At 36.4% G+C, this 24387-nt stretch overlaps 1 protein-coding gene and 1 long non-coding RNA gene across 19 annotated transcripts in view; one reads left to right on the top strand and one right to left on the bottom strand.

Annotated features, from left to right (window-relative positions):
- Positions 1-24387, top strand: part of UIMC1 (ubiquitin interaction motif containing 1) — a 193473-nt gene that overhangs the window by 115674 nt on the left and 53412 nt on the right. For all 15 annotated transcript variants that reach the window (XM_056811650.1, XM_056811651.1, XM_056811653.1 and 12 more), the window contains one exon: positions 2668-2732. In XM_056811650.1, the coding sequence (XP_056667628.1) occupies positions 2668-2732 (65 nt within the window). The remainder of the gene's footprint in view (positions 1-2667; positions 2733-24387) is intronic.
- Positions 230-22001, bottom strand: LOC103099550 (uncharacterized). 4 transcript variants are annotated; one of them, XR_008915191.1, is made up of 5 exons: positions 20147-22001; positions 14611-14776; positions 3193-3373; positions 731-898; positions 230-605 (listed from the first exon to the last, which is right to left on the bottom strand). It is a non-coding gene; the product is annotated as an uncharacterized LOC103099550 (long non-coding RNA). The 4 variants fall into 4 exon arrangements; XR_008915192.1 differs by having other exon boundaries at positions 21905-21992; XR_457919.3 differs by lacking the exon at positions 20147-22001 and having other exon boundaries at positions 14611-14968.

Genomic DNA, 24387 nt, shown 5'->3' with positions numbered 1-24387 from the left:
TAGAATCATTGAACCTGAGAAATGGAAGGGCTCTCTGAGGTCATCTGATTTAACCTATCCTAGAGCAAGACTCCCTTCTAAAATATGCTCAATAAGTAGTCATTTAGCTGCTGCTTGAAGACACTTTTTTCCCTTATAGAAGGGAAGTTTAGTTAATACAGTAAGGCACTTTAGTGACTGTACTCTGCAACCAGAGATATCCCTTTCAAGGAATACATTAACTCCAGAATAATTGACACTTAATAATTTATTGTCTGGTTTGAAAAAACATTGAGGGAATAAGTTCTGAGGAGTGCAGGTCAGTGGCAAGTAATTTAGTTTAAAGTCAAGAATTGAACAATATCCTTTGAACAGCTACAAAGAATGTTCAAGGGCTAGTTATCTTGTTAGAAGTTCTCTAGCTCAAAAAGCAGACAAATTTCACAGGATATAGTGTAGTGGAACAGTGCAAGACTTGTAGTTGGAAAATCTAGGTTGAAATCCCAGTTATTTTACCTCTGATGAATAACCTCAGGCAAGTCATTTTCCCTTTCGTATGTCAATTTTCTTCAAAATGTTGGTGTTCAGAGATTAGATTGATGTCTGAAGCCCCTTCTAGCTCTAATCTGTAAATGACAATAGCAGGCAGGATTCCAATTTCTCCTCTTGTCACAATTAAAAAAAAACAAACAACTTTGGAATTGGGATAGAATATTAGAGAAATGGGTAAAATGATTATAACTTTCTCTACCTTCTCTGGATCTTTCATTTCTGAAGCTGAGTGTTCTACAGAGGCACGAAGGACTTTTTGGTGGTCAATGCTTTCAAATATTTTACTTTTGATCATGTGGGTTTGATAGGGAAAGGTTATACTTGTCCTCATTAGTTGGAAGATTGCAGAGAGCCTGGAAAAACAAAGCTGTAAAAATCAAGGAGAGAGACCTCAGAAAACAAGTTTTCTCTAGGAAAATCTGATATATACACAAATTTTGCAAAGTTTTTAGGATGAGGGAGAAATTTGCTGTAAAGGAACATTTTAAAATTTGTTCAGGAATTAAAAAAGCAGGACTTTGAAGTCATGCTTTGTTATAGACTGACAAACATAAACTTTTTGGGAGCAAATGTCTGGAAATTGGTGGGCCAGAATTTGACTTTGGAAAGAAATAGTTGATTATGTTGTAGGTCCTGCAAGAGAGGGGGGGCCAGGCTGTTTTACCATAATCATTTCAGAACTCCATTCTTATGAGGGAAAACTGAGTATCCTGACAAACTTATGTGTCATTAGATTTTTGTATTTAATAGTAGGTAGACACTAGGTGTCAGTATTGTTTCTCTTTTTCTTTTCCTTCGTAAAACTGCCTGGGCTAGAACATCATTTTTGTTACTACTGGGTTTAAACAAATAGTCAACTATAGTACTTACTTCTCATATTTTCACCTTTTAACAATTTTTTTCACTTCTTATTTTTCCTAATGACTTCACTCTTGGGTTAACTGTTTTTTCTATGACTGAAAGTTTAACCTCTATTCCTGTATTTGAGTGTTTTTCATCATTTACCTGAGTGATAAAAAGATACTTGGCTTATTTTTGTTTACTTAGGTTCTGATAGGTTATGTGGAAAACTAAACTTTCTCTAAGCATTTGAAGCAGAGGCACTTGTCAGTAGTGTTCCCTGGTCTTATTCCTGTGGTTTCTTCTTGTCTATCTGCATGCAATGAATTGATAGTAGAAACTTTTGATAAAAGAAAATGTTTGCTTTTCTTCTCCCTCATTTTATTATTATTCTTAAAAAATCATGGAATCCCAGAGGGTCATTTGCTAAAAAGAGGAGCCTTTCTACAATAGCTTAGACAAATAAGTATTCATCTGGCTTCTGGACACTTAGTGATAGTGAGTTCACTAACTCACAAGGAGAAAGCTTATTTCACTTTCAGACAGTTATTGTTTTTAGAAAATCATTTTGAAAATAAATCTGCCTCTCTCCCCATAACTTTAACCCATTGTTATCCTCTACAGCCAGGCAGTATAAATATAATAAATAGCTCTTCTCCACATAATAACCTTTCAGATATTTGAAGATAGTCATCATGTTTCACTATTATTTCTCCCTCCCCTAAAATAAAAATTTTTCTCCAGATCAAAAATCTCTGGTTCCTTTATCTTTTCTTGATGTATTGGAAACATAGTACATATGGATGACTCCCAGACCCCTTAGCATCATGGTAACCTTCCTTTGGTCAAGCTTCAGTTTTGTTAGTTTCCCTCTTAAAATTAAGTACCCGGGTCTGAACACAATATTCCAGATTTTGTCTGACCACATCCACAATCAGATAATCAAAACAATAGTATTAGGTATTGGGTATTAGCTTGCTATATATCTAGACTCTTAGAGATGTACATTGGTGTTTTAGCTCTGTTGTGTATACAGAGCTTTAAAAAAAATTAACTTGTAATAGTTTCTAATTCATTATTAACTTTGTTATACTTTTTTCTATCTTTGCTTACCCCATACAGAATCCCAAACCTCAAAAGACAATCACTTTTCTGAAGTCATGCATTTATTTCTGACTTATACAATCTATATAACTTCCATTTTCTATTTGCTTGGTGGTAGGGCCAAAATAAATTAAATGAAGGAGAGGGTTTGACTCTATAAATATAGGTAAGATATTGTCCATTTCATTGCAGAGTTCCCAGGTTCTATTTGCTGAGGATACACGTGAAGAGGATGAAGTTATGACAATTACATCAAGGTGAGATTATCTGACTTGTCTTGTCTTGCTGTGGGATTGAGTTCTCTGCTTTTAGAAGATACATTGCATAAGGAGGGTAAAACAAAGAAAATTGCAGTGATGCTTCTGGGATTTTCATTGCAAACTTTGTAAGACATTTAAGTGAGTTCAATGCACTTGAGCACCATTCCCATTTAAGGTATTCTTTTGGGCTCTGGGGGTCATACAAATAGGTTATACATAGTCCCTGCCCTCAAGGAATTTACAATTTCCTTGTATGTGTGTATTTTGTGGGAAGGGTCAGGAGAAGACAAGTACACAAGTCATAGTTGGCATATTGACTTTTTAAAGCACTTATTGTGTACTAGGCACTATGTTGAAATACTAGGGATATAGAGCAAGGCAAAATTAGGCCCTGCCGTGCTCCCATTATAATGGAGGGGCCATGATATAAACAACTTTGTGCTAACAAGATATTTACAGGGTAAATGAGAGGTAATCTCTGAGGAATGGTAGATTTTAACTGTGACCTGAAGGAAGCCCCCAGTAGGCAGAGATGAGATGGGAGAGAAATCCAGGTATGGGAGAGAGCCAGAGGAAATGCATGAGAAGATAGAGAGGCTTGTGCCAGGAACAGCAACAGTATGACTGGATTGTCGAATCTGTGGAGGGAGAGTCAAGTATTAGAATACTAGAAAGGTAGGTAGGAAAGGATTCAGTTTTTTAAAAATTTAAATTAATTTATTTAGTCAATTTAGAACATTATTCCTTGGTTACAAGAATCATATTATTTCCCTCCCTCCCTCCCCTCCACCCACCCTTCCCGTAGCTGACACACAATTTCATTGTGTATTATGTGTCCTTGATCAAAACCTATTTCCATGTTGTTGGTGTTTGCTACATCCCCAACCATATCCCCTTGGCCCATGTAATCCAGCAGTTGTTTTTTCTTCTGTGTTTCTACTCCCATAGTTTTTCCTCTGAATGTGGATAATCTTTTTTCTTGAAGATCCCTCCAAGTTGTTAGGAACACTGCATTGCCACTAATGGAGAAGTCCATTACATTCAATTGTACCACAGTAATTGTACCACAGTGTATCAGTCTTTGTGTACAATGTTCTCCTGGTTCTGCTCCTTTCACTCTGCATCAATTCCTGGAGGTTGTTCCAGTTCCCATGGAATTCCTCCACTTTTTTACTCCTTTGAGCACAATAGTATTCCATCACCAACAGATACCACAGTTTGTTCAGCCATTCCCCAATTGAAGGGCATCCCCTCATTTTCCAATTTTTTGCCACCACAAAGAGTGCAACTATGAATATTCTTGTACAAGTCTTTTTCCTTATTATCTCTTTGGGGTACAAACCCAGCAGTGCTATGGCTGGATCAAAGGGCAGGCAGTCTTTTAGCACCCTTTTGGGGCATAGTTTGAAATTGCCCTCCAGAATGATTGGATTAATTCACAACTCCACCAGCAATGTATTAATGTCCCGACTTTGCCACATTCCCTCCAGCATTCATTACTTTCCTTTGCTCTCATGTTAGCCAATATGCTAGGTGTGAGGTGATACCTCAGAGTTGTTTTGATTTGCATCTCTCTGATTATGAGATTTAGAACACTTTTCATGTGCTTATTAATAGTTTTGATGTCCTTAACTGAAAATTGCCTATTCATGTCCCTTGCCCATTTATCAATTGGAGAATGGCTTGATTTTTTGTACAATTGGTTTAGCTCTTTATAAATCTGAGTAATTAGACCTTTGTCAGAGGTTTTTGTTATGAAGATTGTTTCCCAATTTGTTGCTTCCCTTCTATTTTGGTTGCATTGGTTTTGTTTGTTGAAAACCTTTTTAATTTGATGTAATCAAAATTCTTGATTTTACATTTTGTGATTTTTTTTCTAGCTCTTGCTTGGTTTTAAAGTCTTTCCTTTCCCAAAGATCTGACATGTATAGTATTCTGTGTTCACCTATTCTGAGTTTATCTTGGTGTAGGGTATGAGATGTTGATCCAAACCTAATCTCTCCTGTACTGTCTTCCAATTTTCCCAGCAGTTTTTATCAAATAGTGGGTTTTGGTCCCAAAAGCTGGGATCTTTGGGCTTATCATAGACTGTCTTGCTGAGGTCACTTACCCCAAATCTATTCCACTGGTCCTCCTTTCTGTCTCTTAGCCAGTACCAAATTGTTTTGATGACCACTGCTTTATAGTATAATTTGAGAGCTGGGATTGCAAGTCCTCCTTCCTTTTTCATAATTTCCCTGAATATCCTTGATCCTTTTTTCTTCCAAATGAACATTGTTATGGTTTTTCTAATTCAGTAAAAAAAGTTTTTTTGGCAGTTCAATGGGTATGGCACTAAATAAGTAAATTAATTTGGGTAGAATTGTCATTTTTATTATCCTACCCATGAGCAATTAATGTTTTTCCAATTGTTTAGATCTAGTTTTAATTGTGTGGAGAGTGTTTTGTAGTTGTGTTTATATTGTTCCTGTATTTGTCTCGGCAGATAGATTCCCAAGTATTTTATATTGTTTAGGGTGATTTTAAATGGAATTTCTCTTTCTAATTCTTGCTGCTGAGATGTGTTAGAGATATATAGAAAAGCTGATGACTTATGTGGGTTTATTTTGTATCCTGCAACTTTGCTAAAGGTGTTGATTATTTTGACTAGCTTTTTGGTTGATTCTCTAGGATTCTTTAAGTAAACCATCATATCATCTGCAAAGAGTGATAGCTTGGTCTCCTCATTGCCTATTTTAATACCTTCAATTTCTTTTTCTTCTCTAATTGCTACTGCTAGTGTTTCTAGTACAATATTAAATAATAGAGGTGATAATGGGCATCCTTGTTTTACTCCTGATCTTATTGGAAAGGCTTCTAGTTTATCCCCAGTGCAGATGATGTTTGCTAATGGTTTTTAGATATGTACTGTTTATTATTTTTAGGAAAGGCCCTTCTATTCCTTTGCTTTCTAGTGTTTTCAATAGGAATAGGTATTGTATTTTATCAAAGGTTTTTTCTGCATCTATTGAGATAATTATGTGATTTTTGTCAGTTTGCTTGTTAATATGGTCAATTATGTGGATGGTTTTCCTAATATTGAACTATCCTTGCATTCCTGGTATGAATCCTACCTGGTCATAGTGAATAACCCTTGTGATGACTTGCTGGAGTCTTTTTGCTAGTATCCTATTTTAAGATTTTTGCATCTATATTCATTAAGTAGATTGGTCTATAGTTTTCTTTCTCTGTTTTTGACCTGCCTGGCTTTGGGATCAGTACCATATTTGTGTCGTAAAATGAATTTGTTTGAATTCCTTCTTTGCTCATTCTGTCAAATAGTTTGTATAATATTGGGATTAGTTGTTCTTTTGAATGTTTGATAGAATTCATTTTTGAATCCATGTGGACCTAGGGATTTTTTCTTAGGGAGTTCTTTCATGGCTTGTTCCATTTCTTTTTCTGATAAGGGGTTGTTTAGGTAATTTATTTCTTCCTCTGTTAATCTAGGCAATTTATATTTTTGTAAGTATTCATCCATATCACCTAGATTTTAGCCATATTTATTGCCATATAATTGAGCATACTAGTTTTTAATGATTGCCTTAATTTCCTCTTCATTAGAGGTGAGGTCTCCCTGTTCATCTTGGATACTGTCAATTTGGTTTTCTTCTTTCCTTTTTAAAAAATTAGATTGACCAGTTCTTTGTCTATTTTGTTTATTCAAAGTACCAGCTTCTAGTCTTATTTATTAAATCAATAGTTCATTGACTTTCAATTTTATTAATTTCTCCTTTAATTTTTAGGGTCTCTAATTTAGTCTTCATCTGAGGATTTTTAATTTGTTCACTTTCTAGTTTTTTAATTTACATGCCCAATTCATTGACCTCTGCTGTCTCTAGTTTGTTAATATATGAATTGAAGGATATAAATTTCCCCCTGAATAATGCTTTGGCTGCATCCCATAGATTTTGAAAGGATGTCTCCTCATTGTCATTTTCTTTAATGAAATTGTTTCTATGATTTGTTCTTTAACCGATTTTGGAGAATTGTATTGTTTAGTTTCCAGTTAATTTTTGATTTGCCTCTCCATGTACCCTTAGTAATTATTATTTGCATTGCATTGTGATCTGAGAAGGTTGCATTTATTATTTCTGCTCTTTAGCACTTGTTTGCAATGTTTTTATGCCCTAGTACATGGTCAATCTTTGTGAATGTACCATGTGCTGATGAAAAGAAGGTGTTTTCCTTTTTGTCCCTATTTATTTTTCTCCACATATCTACTAACTCTGATTTTTCTAAGATTTCATTCACTTCTCTTACATCTTTCTTATTTATTTTTTGATTTATCTAGGTTTTCAAAATTTTTTTTAATTTTTGATTTATCTAGTTCTGTTAGAGGAAAGTTCAGGTCCCCCAGTAATAAAGTTTTTCTATCTATTGCATCCTTGACCTCTACTAGTTTCTCCTTTAGAAGTTTGAATGCTATGCCATTTGGTGCATACATGTTGAATACTGATATTTCCTCATTGTCAATGCTACCTTTTATCAGGATGTAATTACCTTCCCCATCTCTTTTAACTAGATCTATTTTTACTTTGGCTTTGTCAGATATCAGGATTGCAACTCCTGCCTTCTTTTTATCAGTTGATGCCCAATAGATTTATCTCCATCCTCTTACTTTTACCCTATGCATGTCTACCTTCCTCATGTGTGTTTCTTGCAGACAGTATATGGTAGGGTTTTGGATTCTAATCCACTCTGCTATTCACTTGTGTTTTACTGGTAAGTTAATTCCTTTCACATTCAGAGTTATGATTACCAGTTGTGTATTTTCCAGCATTTTGATTTCCACTCCTAGACCTGCCTTTTCTTCTTTCACTATTTCCATTTCTTTTACCTCTTTCTTATTTATTTTTTGATTTGATTTATCTAAATTTGATAATTGTTGGTTTAAGTCTCCCACTAATATGGTTTTACTGTCTATTTCTTCCTTCAATTCTCCTAGTTTCTCCATTAGAAATTTGGGTGCTATATTATTTGGTGCATACATGTTGATTAGTGATATTTCCTCATTATCTAAAGTCCCTTTTAACAAAATATAATTACCTTCCCTATCCCTTTTGATCAGGTCTATTTTTGCTTTGGCTTTATCAGATATCATGATTGCCACTCCTGCCTTCTTTCTGTCAGTTGAGGCCCAGAAGGTCTTACTCCATCCTTTAATTCTGACCTTGTGGGTGTCTACCCACCTCATGTGTGTTTCTTGAAGACAACATATGATAGGATTTTGGATTCTAATCCATTCTGCTATTCCTCTACATTTTATGGGTGAGTTTATCCCATTCATGTTCAAAGTTATGATTGTCACTTGTGGACTCCCTGACATTTTGATATCCTTCCCTAATTCTAAACTTTCTTCTTCAGCTCTACCTTTTAGTCCAGTGATTTACTTTAAATCAGTCCCCCTTGTCCCCTCCCTTGATATGTTTCCCTTTCTTGTCCCTCCCTTTTTGTTCCCTCCTCCTCCCCCCTCTTCTTCGCTCCCTTTTTTGTGTTCCCTCCCCCCTACCCCCCTTGGTTTTCCCTTCTCCCTTCCCTTGTTGGGTAAGATAGAATTCAAGATCCCAATGGATCTGGATGTTCTTCCCTCTCAGAGTTGCTTTCCCTGAGAGTAAGGTTTAAGTAAAAACTCTCTTCCTCTCCTTCTTATAGGAGTTTTCTTCCCCTCCCCTTCCCGTGTGAATCTTTGTGTGAGAAAGATTATTCTATTTGGTCTTTCTTTTCCCCCTATTTACACATTATGTTTTCCCCATATGTTAGTATACATAGATTGATATAAATGTAGTCCTTATAGAAGAGAGTTTGAGTAAAAGAAAAAGATAACATTTTTCTCCTTTTCCCTTTCCTTCATATTTACCTTTTCATGTATTCCATGCTCTTTGTTTTTTGATATCGAACTTTCCACAGAGCTCTGGTCTTTTCTTTGCAAAAACTTGGAAATCTTCTATTTTGTTGAATGTCTATACTTTCCCTTGGAAGTATATAGTCAGTTTTGATGGATAGCTGATTCTTGGTTGAAGGCCCAGCTCTCTTGCCTTTCTGAAAATCATGTTCCATGCCTTACGATCATTCAGAGTGGAACTTGCAAGGTCTTGTGTGACCCTGATTGGCATTCCTTTATGTCTAAATTGTCTTTTTCTGGCTTCTTGTAAGATTTTTTCTTTTGCTTGAAAGCTTTGGAATTTGGCAATTACATTCCTGGGAGATGTCTTTTGGGGATTTAGTGTAGAGGGTGTTCTGTGAACTCTTTTAGTGTCTGTATTGCCCTCTTGTTCTAGGATCTCTGGGCAATTTTCTTTGATTATATCTTGTATTACGATGTCGAGTTTGCTGTTTATTTCTGGATTTTCTGGTAGTCCAATTATTCTTAAATTGTCTCTTCTCCCTCTATTTTCCAAGTCTATGACCTTGTCAGTGAGATATTTTATGTTCTCTTCTAATTTCTTGGTCTTTTGGCTTTGCTTTATTAATTCTTGCTCATTGTCTTCCAGTTGCCTAATTCTGGCCTTTAAAGCCTGGTTTTCCTTTTTAGTTTGGTCCAACCGGTTTTGTAGATGCGTGAATTTCTTTTGCATTATTTCCCACTTTTCCTCCCAGAAGGCTTCCATCTTTTTGATCATTTCCGATTCAAATTCTTCATGGGTTTGTGGAGAGTTTCCATTTCCTTTGAAAGGTTTCGTGGCATTTGCTTGTGTTTCCTCTTCTATCTCCTCTGTATTTTGTATTTTTGCTCCATAAAATGTGTCCAAAATCGCCCCCTTCTTGTTTTTCAAAAAAAAAAAAGTTTTGAGGCTTTTGTTCTTCTGTGCTGTTTGCCATCTATATCTGAGTGGGGAGGAATAGCTTTTCTTCTCTCTGTCTGGTGTTTAGAGGCTTTAGCCCTAGGCAAATTGTCCATTCTCTGCAGCTGTTCTGTCTTCCCAGGGATGTCAGGAATTGCTGGTGTTTCGGTGTTACTGCCCTCCTCAGTTCCTTCCCAATCCTTCTCCGTTGCCTTACTTCCATGCTCTGAGCCTGGCTTGGCACTCTCCTCGAGGTGTTTCAATGCCTTTGCTGGCCAGAAGACCCTGCACTCTGAGGGGGGAGGGGCCACGGCTTCCTGGAGCTCAGAGGGCTCCTGATAGGATTAACTTCAGCTGGGTTGAACTGAGTATGCCCTGAGGCAGGGACTTTCCGTGAGACTCAGATGGAAGGATCCAGCCAGGGGGCTACAGGTCCCCCCCCCCCCCCCCCCCCCGGGTTTCCCTGATGTCTGTGTTGGGTACCTCCGTGACTGAGTCAGGTTGTTTTCAGGAAGCGGCCTTCAGAATAGCCGGCCCTGAGGCCCTTTTGCAGGCTCAGAGGTTCCCTCTGCTGCCTCGGACTCAGCTCTCTGGGTTGGGGGGGATGGGTCCTGGGACCTTCCTTCTGCCTACCCCATAGGTCCAAGTGATCTCAGGTTCTGGCTTTTGGGGGGCCATACCTTTTGATCCAAGTCCAGGAGGAGGGTTCCTAGGGTCTATGCTGTTGTTTGTTTTGAATTTCGGTGCCCTAGGAGCATATAGTTTGAGATTGGTAAGGAAGGGTTTCCAGAGATCTGAACTTTAGCTTTCTCTAAGCCACCATCTTGATCGGAAGTCTCACTATTCCCTTCTACACCAATGTTTTGTTTTTAATCAGTCTCCCTAATTCCCACCCTTATTTTACTCCCCTTTCTATTCCCCCTCCCTTCTTATTCCCCTCTTATTTTCTTTACAATTGTTTTATACTACCCCCCCCACCTTCTCCCTCCCTTGTACTACCTCATTCCCCACCAGTCCGTTTGTTACCCTTCTACTTCCCTATAGGGCACAAATCAATTCTCTGAGCCAATGTATTTGCTTGTTCTTCCCTCTTTGAATCAATTTCAATGCATGTAGGAGTTGAGTATTTCCTATCTCCAAACTCTTTACCCTTCTGGTATATTGATGTTCTCCCCCCTCCTACCATGAGCTTCTTTGTGGCATATAAATTTACCCCCTTTTGTTTTTTTTCACATTTCTTTTAGTATTAACCTCTTCTATGTACATATTTATGTCTTGGCATTTCATCCTATACAGTTTGTCACTGTTCCCTCTAAGTGTAATTCTTCTAGCTGCTCAGGTGATAATAATTTTTAAGAGTTATCAATGACCTCTTTTCTTATAGGATGCATATCATTTTATTGGGTCTCTTAAAAAAAGTAGTTTTTTTTTCTTTTTCCCCCCCATTTTTTAATTAATTACCTTTTGATCATTCTCTTGAGTTTTGTGCTTGGGTATCAAATTTTCTGTTCAGGTCTGGTCTTTTATTTACAAATGCTTGGAATTCTTCTATTTTGTTAAACGACCATACTCTCCCCTGTAAGAATCTAGTCAGTTTTGCTAGGTAATTGATTCTTGGTTGTAGACCTAGTTCCCTTGCTTTCCAGAATATTATATTCCATTCCTTTCGGTTCTTCAGTGTAGATGCAGCCAGATCCTGTATTATCCTCACTGTGGTTCCATGATATCTGAATGACTTCTCATCAGCTTGTAATATTTTTTCCTTGGTCTGATAGTTCTTGAATTTGGCTATAACATTCCTGGGTGTTGTCAGTTGGGGATTAAATACAGGAGGTGATCTGTGGATTCTTTCAATCTCCACTTTTCCCTCTTGTTCTAGAATATCAGAGCAGTTTTCTTGGATAATTTCCTGCAGTATCATGTCCGGGCTTTTTCTTTTGTCATGGTCTTCTGGTAGTCCAATGATTCTTAAATTGTCTCTTCTGGAACAATTTTCTAAATCTTCTGTTTTGTGAATGAGTTGCTTCATATTTTCCTCAATTTTTTCATTCTTTTGATTTTGTTATATAGTGTCCTGCTGCCTTGTAAAGTCGCTTGCTTCTAGTTGTTGTATTCTGGATTTTAAAGACTGGATTTTATCCCTGGCTTTTTGGTCATTCTTCTCGTTCTGATCTTTCATCTCCTTTGCCTCATTTTCAAGCTGATTGATTTTGGCTTTTAGGACACTGTTTTCTATTTCCAGATGACTTATCTTACTTTTTAAGTTCTTTTCCCAGTTGTCTTCAGCCTCTCTTAATTGCGTTTTGTATTTTGATTTCTTCCAAAGCCTGTATCCAATTCACTGGATTTTCTGTTTTATTTCTTGGTGTTCCCTCCTCCTTCTCTGTTCTGTTTGCTCTTTGTTCATTGTCTGTATAGAAGTTGTTGATTGTAATTTCTTTTTTATTTTTTCTGTTATTTTCTCATATTTACCCCTTCTTTACTCCCTGCAGTGGTCTGCACTCTTGCTCCTCTCTCTCTCTCTCTTTTTTTTGTTTTTTGTTTTTTTTTGTTTTGGGCTTTTCTGGCAATCTTCCCTCTTGGAGCTTTGTTAGCAAATCTCTCAGGGAAGTCTGTGGGGGAGGGGTGTTGGAGCTTGAACTTCCCTGCCCTCTGAAGATTTTGATGTTATTAAGACCTTCTAGGTTGGGCTAGATGAGGCCAAAACCTCCTGGAAGGGGGGGTAGCAATATGGAAGGTCTCCGCTGCTGCAACTAGGCTGCCCACTCTGCACTCCTTCTCTTACTGCTTCCCCACCAATGACTCTCTGAACTTGGCACAGCTTTGACCGCAAGGTACTCCACTCCAGACCAGCACCCTTGCCTGCCTAGAGGTTCCAGCCACTGGAGGCTTTGCATTCTAGGTGGGGGAGGGGTGCTGGGACCTTACTTCTTCCTTCCCCTTAAACCCGACTGTTCTTAAATTCAGGCTTTTTGGAGGTGTACCTTTTAAGGTGAGTCCAGCAGGAGAGTTCCTTGGTTCTGCCTTGTTGTTAGGTTTGATTTTCAGTCCCCTTGGAGCATTTAGTTTGTAATTGGTAAGGAAGGGTTTTCAGAGGTCTGAACTTTCACTGCCTCTATGCCCCCATCTTGACTCCATCCCCTTCAATGTCAAAAGGATTCAGTTTTGAAGGACTTTTAAAAACAAATGGGTGGGACAAGCTAGGTGGCTCAGTGGATAGAGAGCAAGGTTTAGGGACTAGAGATTAGTCCTGGGTTTAAATCTGGCTTGAGACATTTCTTAGCTCTATGATCCTGAGCAAGTCACTTATTCTTAGTTGCCTAGCCCTTACCACTCTTCTGCCTTGGAACCAAAACTTAGTATGAATTCTAAGACTGAGTATTAAAAAAAATCAGGTGGTACTGATACCTAAATCAGGAAATAAAATTATTGATCAATTTCTAATGTAGAAATCCTAAATAAAACACTAGCTAGAAGACTTCAGCAATATATCACAAAGATTATATATTGTAAACAAGTGGGATTTATACCAAGAATGCAGGTCTGGTTTAATATAAGGAGAAGTATTAATATCATATCATATCATATTAGTAAACAACAAAATCTGCAAAAATCATATGATTATATCAGTAGCTACAGAAAAAGTTTTTGACTACATATAACTCATTTTTATTAAAAACACTTGAAAGCATAGATATAAATGGATTTTTCCTTAAAATGATAAGAAGAGTCTAAAACCATCAGCAAGCATTCTCTGTAACAGAAATAAGCTAGAAACCTTCCCAATAAGATCAGCAGTGACACAAAGATGCCAGTTATCACCAATATTATTAATTTTTGCACTAGAAATGCTAGTAATCGCAATAAAAGAAATTGAAGGTATATGAATTGGCAATGAGGAAATAAAACTATTCCTTTTTGCAGATTATATGATGGTATACTTGGAAAATCCTAGAGATTCAAATAACAACAACAAAAAACAACCAACCAGTAATTTTAGGAAAGTAGCAAGATATAAACCCATATAAATCCATCAGCATTTCTATAAATCACCAACAAAGTCCTATAAGAAGAGAGGGTAAGAGCTATTTCATTTAAAATAACTACAGACAATATAAAATACTTGGTAGTCTACCTGCCAAGACAAAACCAGGAACTATGTGAACAGAATTATAAAATTCTTATTATGCAGATAAAATCAGAATTAAATAATTGCATAAATGTTAATTGTTCATGCGTGGGCTGAGCCAATAGAATAAAAATAACAACTCTACCTAATGTAATCTACTTATTCAGCACCATCCTAGTTAAGCTAACAAAAAGTATTTTATTGAGCTAGAAAAATAATAACAAAATTCATTTGGAATAACAAAAGATCAAGAATATTAAAAGAATTCAGAAAAAAATATAAAGGAAGGAGTTCTAGCAATACCAGTTCTTAAACTGAATTATAAGTTAATAATTATCAAAACTATCTGGTATTGGCTAAGAAATAGAATGGTAGATCAGTAGAATAGAGTATATACCTCTGTGTGTGTATAAAATAGTGTATACCTTACACAATACACAGTAGTAAATGATTCTAGCAACCTCATGTTTGAAAAACATAAAGATCTAAGCTTTTGGGATAAGAAGCCAATATTTGGTAAAAATTGCTGATAAACCTAGAAAGTATTCTGGCAGTAACTAGATATAGACCCAATATCTCTTATACCATTTACTAAGATAAGATCAGAAAGGATTCATAATCTAGACATAAAGGGAGAAATCTCACGTATATTAGAAGAGTATGCAATGTGTTAGAGTAGATTGCAAGACATAGATGGCTGAAACCACAAATATAACTTAGAAAACCTGCTGAACCCATTTATGAGGTGATTTTCTTATTTATAATAGTTTAATCACTAAGGACACAGTAAGATATTACCAGCATTAAACAGAGTAATAATAAAGTATATTATACATTATTATACTGTACTTTCTTGGAGTGTATGGGTGTTCAAGCACCTCTAGTATGGTTTGCTTACTTCTTTTCAGGGCTGTTTGCTCACCTTTAGTATCCACCTGGCACTCAACTCTCACTTGTGGTTCCAGGAATTTGTAGCATGTGCAGTGGCCACAAGGAAGATGAAATAAGCCAAATTGAGGGTAATCAGTAGGCCACAAACTCATTGGTGAGTTAAGGGGTTGTTTATCCCAAGCATGTGAAGACTTCTCCTGATAATAGAAAAATGAGAAAAATTTGTTCCAGTGACCGTGAAGAAGACTAAGGCAGGTGCTATGGAATGCTTAGAGCTTGGTATCATATAAGATGCCAAGGTCATCCACTGCATCATGGGCCATCACCAGTAATCCTAGTTTGCCATTGAACATTGATGACTGGAAGAGAGAGTGAGGCTGATGACTTTATGTAACTTATGCCTCACATAAATCCAGTTCATGCACAAGTTAAGACATCACCCCATGATGTCATTGGTCCTCTTTGAAAATGTACAAACAATACTGCCCCGCCCATCTCTGTCTTCTCTCACACATCATGTACTGGCTTGGCACACTTCAGGTTTAAAATTTATTTTTTTATTTTCAGGAATTTTCCAAATTTTCCATTTCCCCTCCATAGTTAACTGCAGGTGACTAAATCAACATATACCAGATCAGCAATACTGAGGCCCAACTGTACCTATCAGATTTATATTTAGGAGAAGAATTTATGAATAAACAAGAGAGAGCACTGAGCATTGTAGAATATAAAATGAATCATTTTTATTATATTAAATAAAACCAATGTAGCCAGGGTTACAAAGAAAGCAGAAAACTTGGGGAGGGTGGTGGATTTTATAGATAGATTTAAAAATAAGTGCCTCATATCATATATCTAGAATTGAGTTAAATTACAAGAATAAGTGGTTAAATAAGAATTATAAATATTATAAATTATAAATGTGTGGTTAAAGGATATGAACAAGCAGTTTTTGGTAGAAGAAAGCAAAGATATATAGTCATTAAAAATACTCTAAATCACTATTAGAGAAAGACAAGTTGAAATAGCTTTTGAGGTATCGTTTCAGACCTCTCAGATTGGTTAAAATGATACAATGGGGAAAATGACAAATGTTGGAGGTGATATGGAAAAATTAGGACCCTAATACACTTTTGGTGGAATTGTGAACTGATATAGCCATTTTGGAGAACAATTTGGAATTATGCCCAAAGACTTATAAAATTGTATATAAAGTGTTAAAGGCATTTTCTTAATCTCTCCCTCTGTCTCCTTAAGAGGCTAGAGAGCAGGATTTCTAAGTAGATGAGAACTGACAGGACTCAGTGAGCCAGAGCTGAAGATTCCATTACTAGGGACCCCGAGAATGAGGGGAGGAAGTAGCAGGCCCTCTGATAGGAAGTTAGGGGGAACAGATTGTCAGTGAGGAGAAAAAGGAAGCAGCTGCAGATAGTTGAGGGTCTTTTGCCTCTGGGATCTCTAGAGAGCAGGTCTTTGAGGCAAGGATCTGCTGGCACGTGGCTACTGACTTCTGGCTACTGGGGCTTCTATATAAAACTGATTGAAGGAGTGAGTGAATAGTGGCTGTCTGTTATTTAGGGAGTTAGTGAATAATTTATAGATAGAGTAGGTTAAGATAGGCCTAGTGTGCCAGGCAGAAGAAACTGTCCTCAGAAGACAGAGATAGTGTTAGGAAATTTTAGGTAGTTACTAGGAATTTTAGGTATATTTATAGGGTATAAGATTAGTAATCTCTCTTTCCTCTTTTCTATCTGTACTTCTTTCTTAAATTAAACAAAATTTCTGTTAAACTGCTTTCCTCACATTGTTGAACTCTTTAATTTAACCCTTACAACAGCAATACCATTCTTGGGTCAAGTCTGTTTTCTTTGGGGGGGGGGTTATTTTGTTTTAAATTTATTCATTTAATTGATTAATTTAGAATATTTTTCCATGGTTACATGATTCATGTTCTTTCCCTCCCCTCCTCAGTTCCCCCTCCTGTAACCATTGAGCAATTCCACTGGGTTTTACATGTATCACTGATCAACACCTATTTCCATATTATTAATATTTACAACAGAGTGATCGTTTAGAGTTTACATCCCTGATCATATATATCCCCATCAAACCATGTGATCAAGGAAATGTTTTTCTTCTGTGTTTCCACTCCTACAGTTATTTCTCTGGATGTGGATAGCGTTCTTTCTTATAAGTCCCTCAGGATTGCCCTGGGCTCATTGAATTGATGCTTGTAGAGAAGTCTATTACCTTCGACAGTGCCACAGTGTCAGTCTTGGTTCTGCTCCTTTTGTTCTGTATCAATTCCTGGAGGTCATTCCAGTTCACATGGAACTCTTACAGTTCATTATTCCTTTTAGCACAATAGTATTCCATCACCAACAGATACCTCAATTTGTTCAGCCATTCTCCAATCAACAGATACCCCTTATTTTCCAGTATTTTGCCACCACAAAGAGCATGGCTATATTTTGGTACAAGTCTTTTTCCTTATCTCTTTGGAGTACAAACTCAGCATTGGTGTGGCTGGGTCAATTGGCAGGCAGTCTTTTAAAGCCCTTTGGGCATAATTCAAAATTGCCTTCCAGAATGGTTGGATCAATTCACAACTCTATCAGCAATGCATTAGTATCCCAATTTTGCCACATCCCCTCTAACATTTATTACTTTCCTTTGCTGTCATATTAGCCAACCTGCTAGGTGTGAGGTGGTACTTCAGAGTTGTTTTGATTTGCATTTCTCTAATTATAAGAGATTTAGAAAACTTTTTCATGAACTTATTGATAGTTTTGATTTCTTTATCTGAAAACTGCCTATTTATGTCCCTTGCCCATTTATCAATTGGGGAATGGCTTGATTTTTTGTACAATTCATTTAGTTCCTTATAAATTTGAGTAATTAGACAATTGTCAGAGGTTTGTTTTTTTTAAATAAAGATTTCCCCCTACTTTCTTGCTTTCCTTCTAATTTTGGTTGCATTGGTTTTGTTTGTAAAGAAACTTTTTAATGTAATGTAATCAAAATTATTGATTTTACATTTTGTGATATCCTCTATGTCTTCCTTGGTCTTAAAGTCTTTCCTTTCCCATAGATCTGACAGGTATACTATTCTATGCTCACCTAATTTACCCATTCAGAATTTGTCTTGGTGTAGTGATGTGAGATGTTGATCTAAACCTACTTTCTCTCATACTGTTTTCTAGCAGTTTTTGTCAAATAGTGGAATTTTGTCCCAAAAGCTGGGATCTTTGGGTTTATCATACACTATCTTGCTGAGAACATTTACCCCAAGTCTATTCCACTGATCCTCCCTTCTGTCTCTTAGCTATTACCATATATTGTTTTGGTGACCACTACTTTATAGTACAGTTTAAGATCAAGTACTGCTAGGCCCCCATCCTTCACATTTTTTTTATTAGTTTACTTGATATTCTTGATCTTTTATTCTTCCAAATATTGTTATAATTTTTTAAAATAAGGTAAAAAAGTTTCTTGGTAGTTTGATAGGTATGACACTAAATAAGTAAATTAATTTGGGTAGGATTGTCATTTTTATTATATTAACTCATCCTACCCATGAACAATTAATGTTTTTCCAATTATTTAGGTCTAGTTTTAATTGTGTGAAAAGTGTTTTGTAGTTGTGTTCATATAATTCCTGTGTTTGTCTTGGTAAATAGATTCCTAAATATTTTATATTGTGTAGGGTGATTTTAAATGGAATTTTACTTTCTAATTCTTGCTGCTGAGTTGTGTTGGAAATATATTGAAATGCTGATGATTTATGTGGGCTTATTTTGTATTCTGCAACTTTGTTAAAGTTGTTGATTATTTCTATTAACTTTTTTTTTATTCCCTAGGATCCTTTAAGTAGACTATCATATCATCTGCAAAGAGTGATAGTTTAGTCTCTTCATTGCCTACTTTAATCCCTTCAATTCCTTTTTCGTCTCTAATTGCTACTGCTGGTATTTCTAGCACAATGTTCAATAATAGAAGTGATAATGGGCATCCTTGTTTCACTTCTGATCTTATTGGGAAGGCTTCTAACTTATCCCCATTGCAGATGATGCTTGCTGATGATTTTAAATCCATATTGTTTATTATTTTTAGGAAAGGCTCATCTATTCCTTTGCTTTCTAGTGTTTTCGATAGGAATGAGTGTTGTCAAAGGCATTTTCTGCATCTATTGAGATAATCATGTGATTTCTGTTGATTAGGTTGTTGATATGGTCAATTATGTGGATAGTTTTCCTAATATTAAATCATCCTTGCATTCCTGGTATAAATCCCACCTGATCATAGTGATTAATTCTCGTGATAACTTGCTAGAGTCTTTTTGCTAGTTTGATATTTAAGATTTTTGCATCTATGTTCATTAAGGAAATTGGTCTGTAGTTTTCTTTCACTGTTTTTAGTCTGCCTGCCTTTGGAATCAGTACCATATTTGTGTCATAAAAGGATTTTTGTAAAACTCCTTCTTTGCTTATTTTATCATACAATTTGTATTGTACTGGGATCAGTTGTTCTTTTGAATGTTTGATAGAATTCACTTGTGAATCCATCTGGCCCTGGGGATTTTTTCCTTAAGGAATTCCTAAATGGCTTGTTCGATTTATTTTTCTGAGATGGGATTAAGTGTTATATTTCCTCTTTCTTTAATCTAGGCAATTTATATTTTTGTAGACATTTACCCATTTCATCTAGATTATTGTATTTATTGCCATATAGTTGGAAAAAAGAGTTCTTAATAATTACCTTAATTTCCTCTTCATTAGAAGCGAGGTCACCCTTTTTCATCTTTGATTCTGTTAATTTGATTTTCATTCTTTTTATTTATTAAATTAACCTGTACTTTATTTTTTTTTCAAAGTACCAGTTCCTAGTCTTATTTATTAGTTTTATAGTTCTTTTGCTTTCAATTTTATTTTCTCCTTTGATTTTTATGATTTCCAATTTACTTTTTATTTGGGGAGTTTTAATTTGTTCTCTTTCTAGTTTTTTACATTGCATGTCCAATTCATTGAACTCTTCCTTCTCTAATTTGTTTATATATGCACTCAGGGATATAAATTTTCCCCTGCGAACTGCTTTGACTGCATCTCATAGATTTTGGTAAGTTGTTTCCTCATTGTCATTCTCTGCCTCAATGGATATGATTGTTCCTCCCTCTCTGAGTCAATTTCAATGCATGTAAGATTTAAGTATTACCTGTCTCCAACCTCTTTTACCCTTCCATTTTATTGGTCTTCTCTCCCTGTCCCCCATGTGCTTCTTTATGAAATATAAATTTACTCCATTTCATCTCTTTTCCCATTTCTCTTAGTATTATCCTCTTTTTTTTTACTTCTAGTGTGTGTGTGTGTGTGTGTGTATACATATATATAGACATGAATATACAGACGAGCGCGAGCGCACACACACACACACACATATATACAATTTTTTTTTTTACATTTCATCCTATACAGTTTGTCACTGTTCCCTCTAAGTATAGGAATAGAAATCATTTGTACTTATTGGATCCCTTAAAAAAAGTTGGGTTTTTTGTCTCCTTTCTTAATTACCTTTTGGTGATTCTCTTGCATTCTGTGTTTGGGCATCAAATTTTCTGTTTAAGTCAGGTCTTTCCTTTATGAATTGCTTGGAAGTCTTCTGTTTTATTAAATGACCATACTTTCCCCTGTAAGAATATAGTCAATTTTGCTGGGTAGTTAATTCTTGGTTTTAGACCCAGTTCCCTTGCTTTCTGGAATATCATATTCCATGCCTTCCAGTCCTTCAGTGTGGATATAGCCAAGCCTTGTGTTATTCTAACTGTGGTTCCATGATATCCGAATGGCTTCTTCTTTGCAACTTGTAGTGTATTTTCCTTGGTCTGGTAGTTCTTGAATTTGACTATAACATTCCTGGGTGTTGTCAATTGGGAATTAAATGCAGGAGGTGATATGTGGATTCTTTCAGTTTTCACTTTTCCTTCTTGTTTGAGAATGTCAGGGCAGTTTTCTTGGTTAATTTCCTGTAGAATAATGTCCAGACTTTTTTCTTTTGTCATGATCTTCTGGTAGTCCAATAATTCTTAAATTGTCTCTTTTGGATCTGTTTTCCAGATATGTAGTTTTATCAATGAGGTGTTGCATGTTTTTCTCAATTTTTTCATTCTTTTGATTTTGTTTTATAGATTCTTGCTGCCTTGTGAATTCATTTGCTATTTCATTTGCTTCTAGTTGTTGGATTCTAATTTTTAATACTTAATTTCATCCCTGTTTTTTGTTTGTTCTCTTTCTGGTCTGATTTTTTGGTAGGTCATCTTCTACTTTCTTTGCCTCATTTTCAAGCTGGTCAATTCTGGCTTTCAAGACACTATTTTCTTATTTTAGTTCATGTGCCTCTGTTTCCAAATGACTTATTTTGCTTTTTAAGTCCTTTTCCCAATTGTCTTTAGCCTCTCTTAATTGTTTTGAGTTCTTCCAAAGCCTGTGTCCACTTTGCTGGAATTCCTGTGTTTTTGCTTGGCATTCTTTGATTCTCCTCTGTTCCATTTGCTCTTTATTCATTACCTGGATAGAAAGCTGTCAACTGTAATTTCTTCTTCCTTTTTTTGTTGTTTGCTTTTATTTTTTCCTTCTTTCCCCCCATCATTGACTATAATCTTGCTCCTCTGTTTATTTGGGCTATTCTGTCCTGTAGGGGCTTCTTCTCTGTTCTGCTGACTGACTAGATTAGGCTGATGGTGTATTAATGAGCCCTGAGGTCAGATCTTCCCCATTTGGCAACAGAAGCTGAAGGTGTAGGTGAAAGTATTCAGGCTGAAGGTTAAGGGTCCTGTACTTCCAACCCTGTTATCAAGTTATTCTGTCAGCTTTTGCCCTGGGATCCCAGTCAGCTGGATTCTTATAGCTACTCTCAGCACAGTCCTCGGGGAAGGGTTATTGGAGATTGAGCTTCCCAGCCCTCTGAAGGCGTTTTATCTGCCATATTGATAGACTAGATTAAGCTGGTTATAGAGCTTATCTGTGGAGCTGGATGTGCCCTGAGGCCAAAACCTCATGAAGCTGTGTTGGCCAAGATGGAGAGTGCTGGCTGGGACCTAGCTGTCCTCCTGTCCACAGCTCTCCTCCAGCTGCTTCCTTCATGGCTGTGGTCAGAGCCCTGATCCTTCTCCCAGCTGTAGTAGCAAGGCACTCCCTCACTGCTAGAGTCCTCTCCCAAGATCCCAACAACAGAGATTCTGACCACCAGCATAGCTTCTTAGAGCTACTCTCAGCACATTGGGTGAGGGAGGGGTCCTGGTACTTTCCTTCCTTTTCCTTGAATCTGGGTACCTTTTAAGTTGAGTCAAATAGGAGGGTCCCCTGGCTCTGTCCTGTTGTTAGATTTGGTTTCTAAGAGCTCCCCAGTAACTGCCGGTGTTCACTTTTATCCCCTTCCCCATATTCCAGAACACAGCCTCATCAGTTCCACAGCATGCGGTTGGGTTCAGCAAACATCTTTCTTTGCAAATCCTCTCTCTTTCACATGCTTGCCATCCATTTCTCTTCTTCCCTTCTTATACTCCTCAAGTTCGTTTTCTGAAGATCAGGGAAAAAGAAAAAGAACCTATATGTTCTAATATATTTATAGTGGTTCTCTTTGTGGTGGCAAAGAACTGGAAATTGAAAGAGTGTCCATCAGTTGGATTGATTGAATAAGTTGTGCTATATGATTTTGCTGTAAGAAATGACAAGCAGATTGGTTTTAGGAAAACATGGAAAGACATATGAAATAATGAAGAGTGAAATGAGTAGAACCAAGAGAGTGTTGTATGTATAACAGCAACATTGTTCGAAAAGTAACTGTGAATGACTAAGCTGTTCTGAGTAATATGAACATTCACGTCAACTACAAAGGCCTTGTAAAGGAAAATGCTATCCATTCCCAGAGAAAGAATTGATATATCAAAGTATGTGTTGTATGGTTATACACACTCTGTGTGTGTGTGTGTGTGTGTGTGTGTGTGTGTGTGGGTGTGTGTGTGTGTGTGTGTAGAGATATATATTCCTTTTTGAGTGCATAGTTGGGAGGGAAGGAGACAACTTGGAAATCAATGTAACACCTTTCCCCCAATCTTTTTAAACAATATTTTATGTTTGATCTTTGAGTTAATAGAGTATGACTAGAGTTGGTATATGGCAAAGGAGGGTGTAATGGGTGGGACCTATACTTTAGGAAGTATTTTGATTTTGATAGTAGAGTGGAAGATGGATTAGTGTGGGGTGAGACTTGAGGCAGGCAAACCAATTAGACGGATATTGTAAGAATCTAGGAAGCAAGTTATTAGGGTCTTCACATCTTAGAACTTCCATCTGGAAGGAATCTTAGATCTCAACTGTCTGAAATCCTTTATTTTTATAGATGAGGAAATGGCTCAGAGGATTTGAGGTCATCTGGTAATCAGTAGGAGAGTGGGGATGCTAACGCAGGAATTCATGTACCAAATCTTTCTGCTGTTTAAGAAGTTTTAGTGATTTCTTGTTTACTTTATCTAATTTCCTCTGCTATTTTCAGCATCCTCCATACTTGTTTCAATCATACCTAGATAATATTATTTTCAACTATTTCTTTATATGTGTTTTTTGTAACTGCAAAAAATGTGGGTTTCAAGACTGAATTGCCAAAACTGTAAAGATAAATTTTAGTGTCTTGATTTAAATAAAAAAAATAAGTGGTCACCATGGGAAAAATTCCCAAATATGAAAATACCCAAGTCAGCTGGGTTTTATGGAGATTTTAATTAATACAAATGAAGGAATTAAGGGAAGGGAGAGAGACAGAGTAAGAGGAAATAGTAGGAAGGGGGCCTACGCCTGAGCCTTAAGAGAGACTAGTCAGTCTTTTACCATTCACCACAAGATTTTGTCCAAAGCAAAACTCCAGTCCTTCACTGAAATCCTCAACTCCTGAACTAAGTTCAGAGACCCAGCTACTCCAACTAGTCCGAACTCCCCCTAGTCTGAACTCCAACTAACCAACTCCACCTTGAGCTCCTTCCTTTTAAAGAAAATTTTCTCTTGTGTCACCTCCCCTAAATTTTCATATTTACCAATCACAGTAGACCTTTTCCCCAGGACTGACCATTCTTAGTTCACATTTTCTTTTGTTATCTTCTCTGAGTAGACTAAACCTTCACACCTCTTTGCTAAGCTTGTCCTTTGTAAGTTGCTTGACCTTTTAGTGATTAATTTGACCATTATAGCTACTTAGTAGCCTTTTGTATTAGATCTAAAAATAGACCTAGCTTAAGGTTTTAGCTTCACTATAAGTATGAGTTGGGGACTTTTCATTGTTCAGTAAGGAGTTTACAACTTTATCTTCCCCTAAGACATTATCTAAGTATGGATGGAGTAATGTTAAAATTCCCAATACATTCCTGATCAAGTTCCTCCATTGTTTAAAATGGGGAATAGCTTAATCAAATCTTCTAAGGTATAGTCTGAGAAATTTTTTAAGATTCACACTTTCTAAAGTCTGGGATTTCTTTCCTCTCTACCCACTCCTCTTTTCCAGATGCATTTCCATACATACAGAACAAGAAAAAGGATGCTATATGAAATGGTGAATGTCTATTTTATATGGCTTTGAAATTAAAAGTAAACAATTTTACTTGTTTATTTTCAGTCTTCCTCCTTGTTTGGACTTCTTTTTAAACTTCTGTTGTGTATAATTAAGAATATTTCATTGGCCTTTTTTTTAAATGTCTATTTTATTAATCCTACAACCCCCCCCCCCCCAATGTTCTCTCCTGATTAACAACCTGGATAGAGAAAGA

Source organism: Monodelphis domestica, chromosome 1 (genome assembly GCF_027887165.1).
Source record: "Monodelphis domestica isolate mMonDom1 chromosome 1, mMonDom1.pri, whole genome shotgun sequence".
NCBI lineage: Eukaryota > Metazoa > Chordata > Mammalia > Didelphimorphia > Didelphidae > Monodelphis > Monodelphis domestica.
This window is presented reverse-complemented; position numbering and strand designations above follow the sequence as displayed.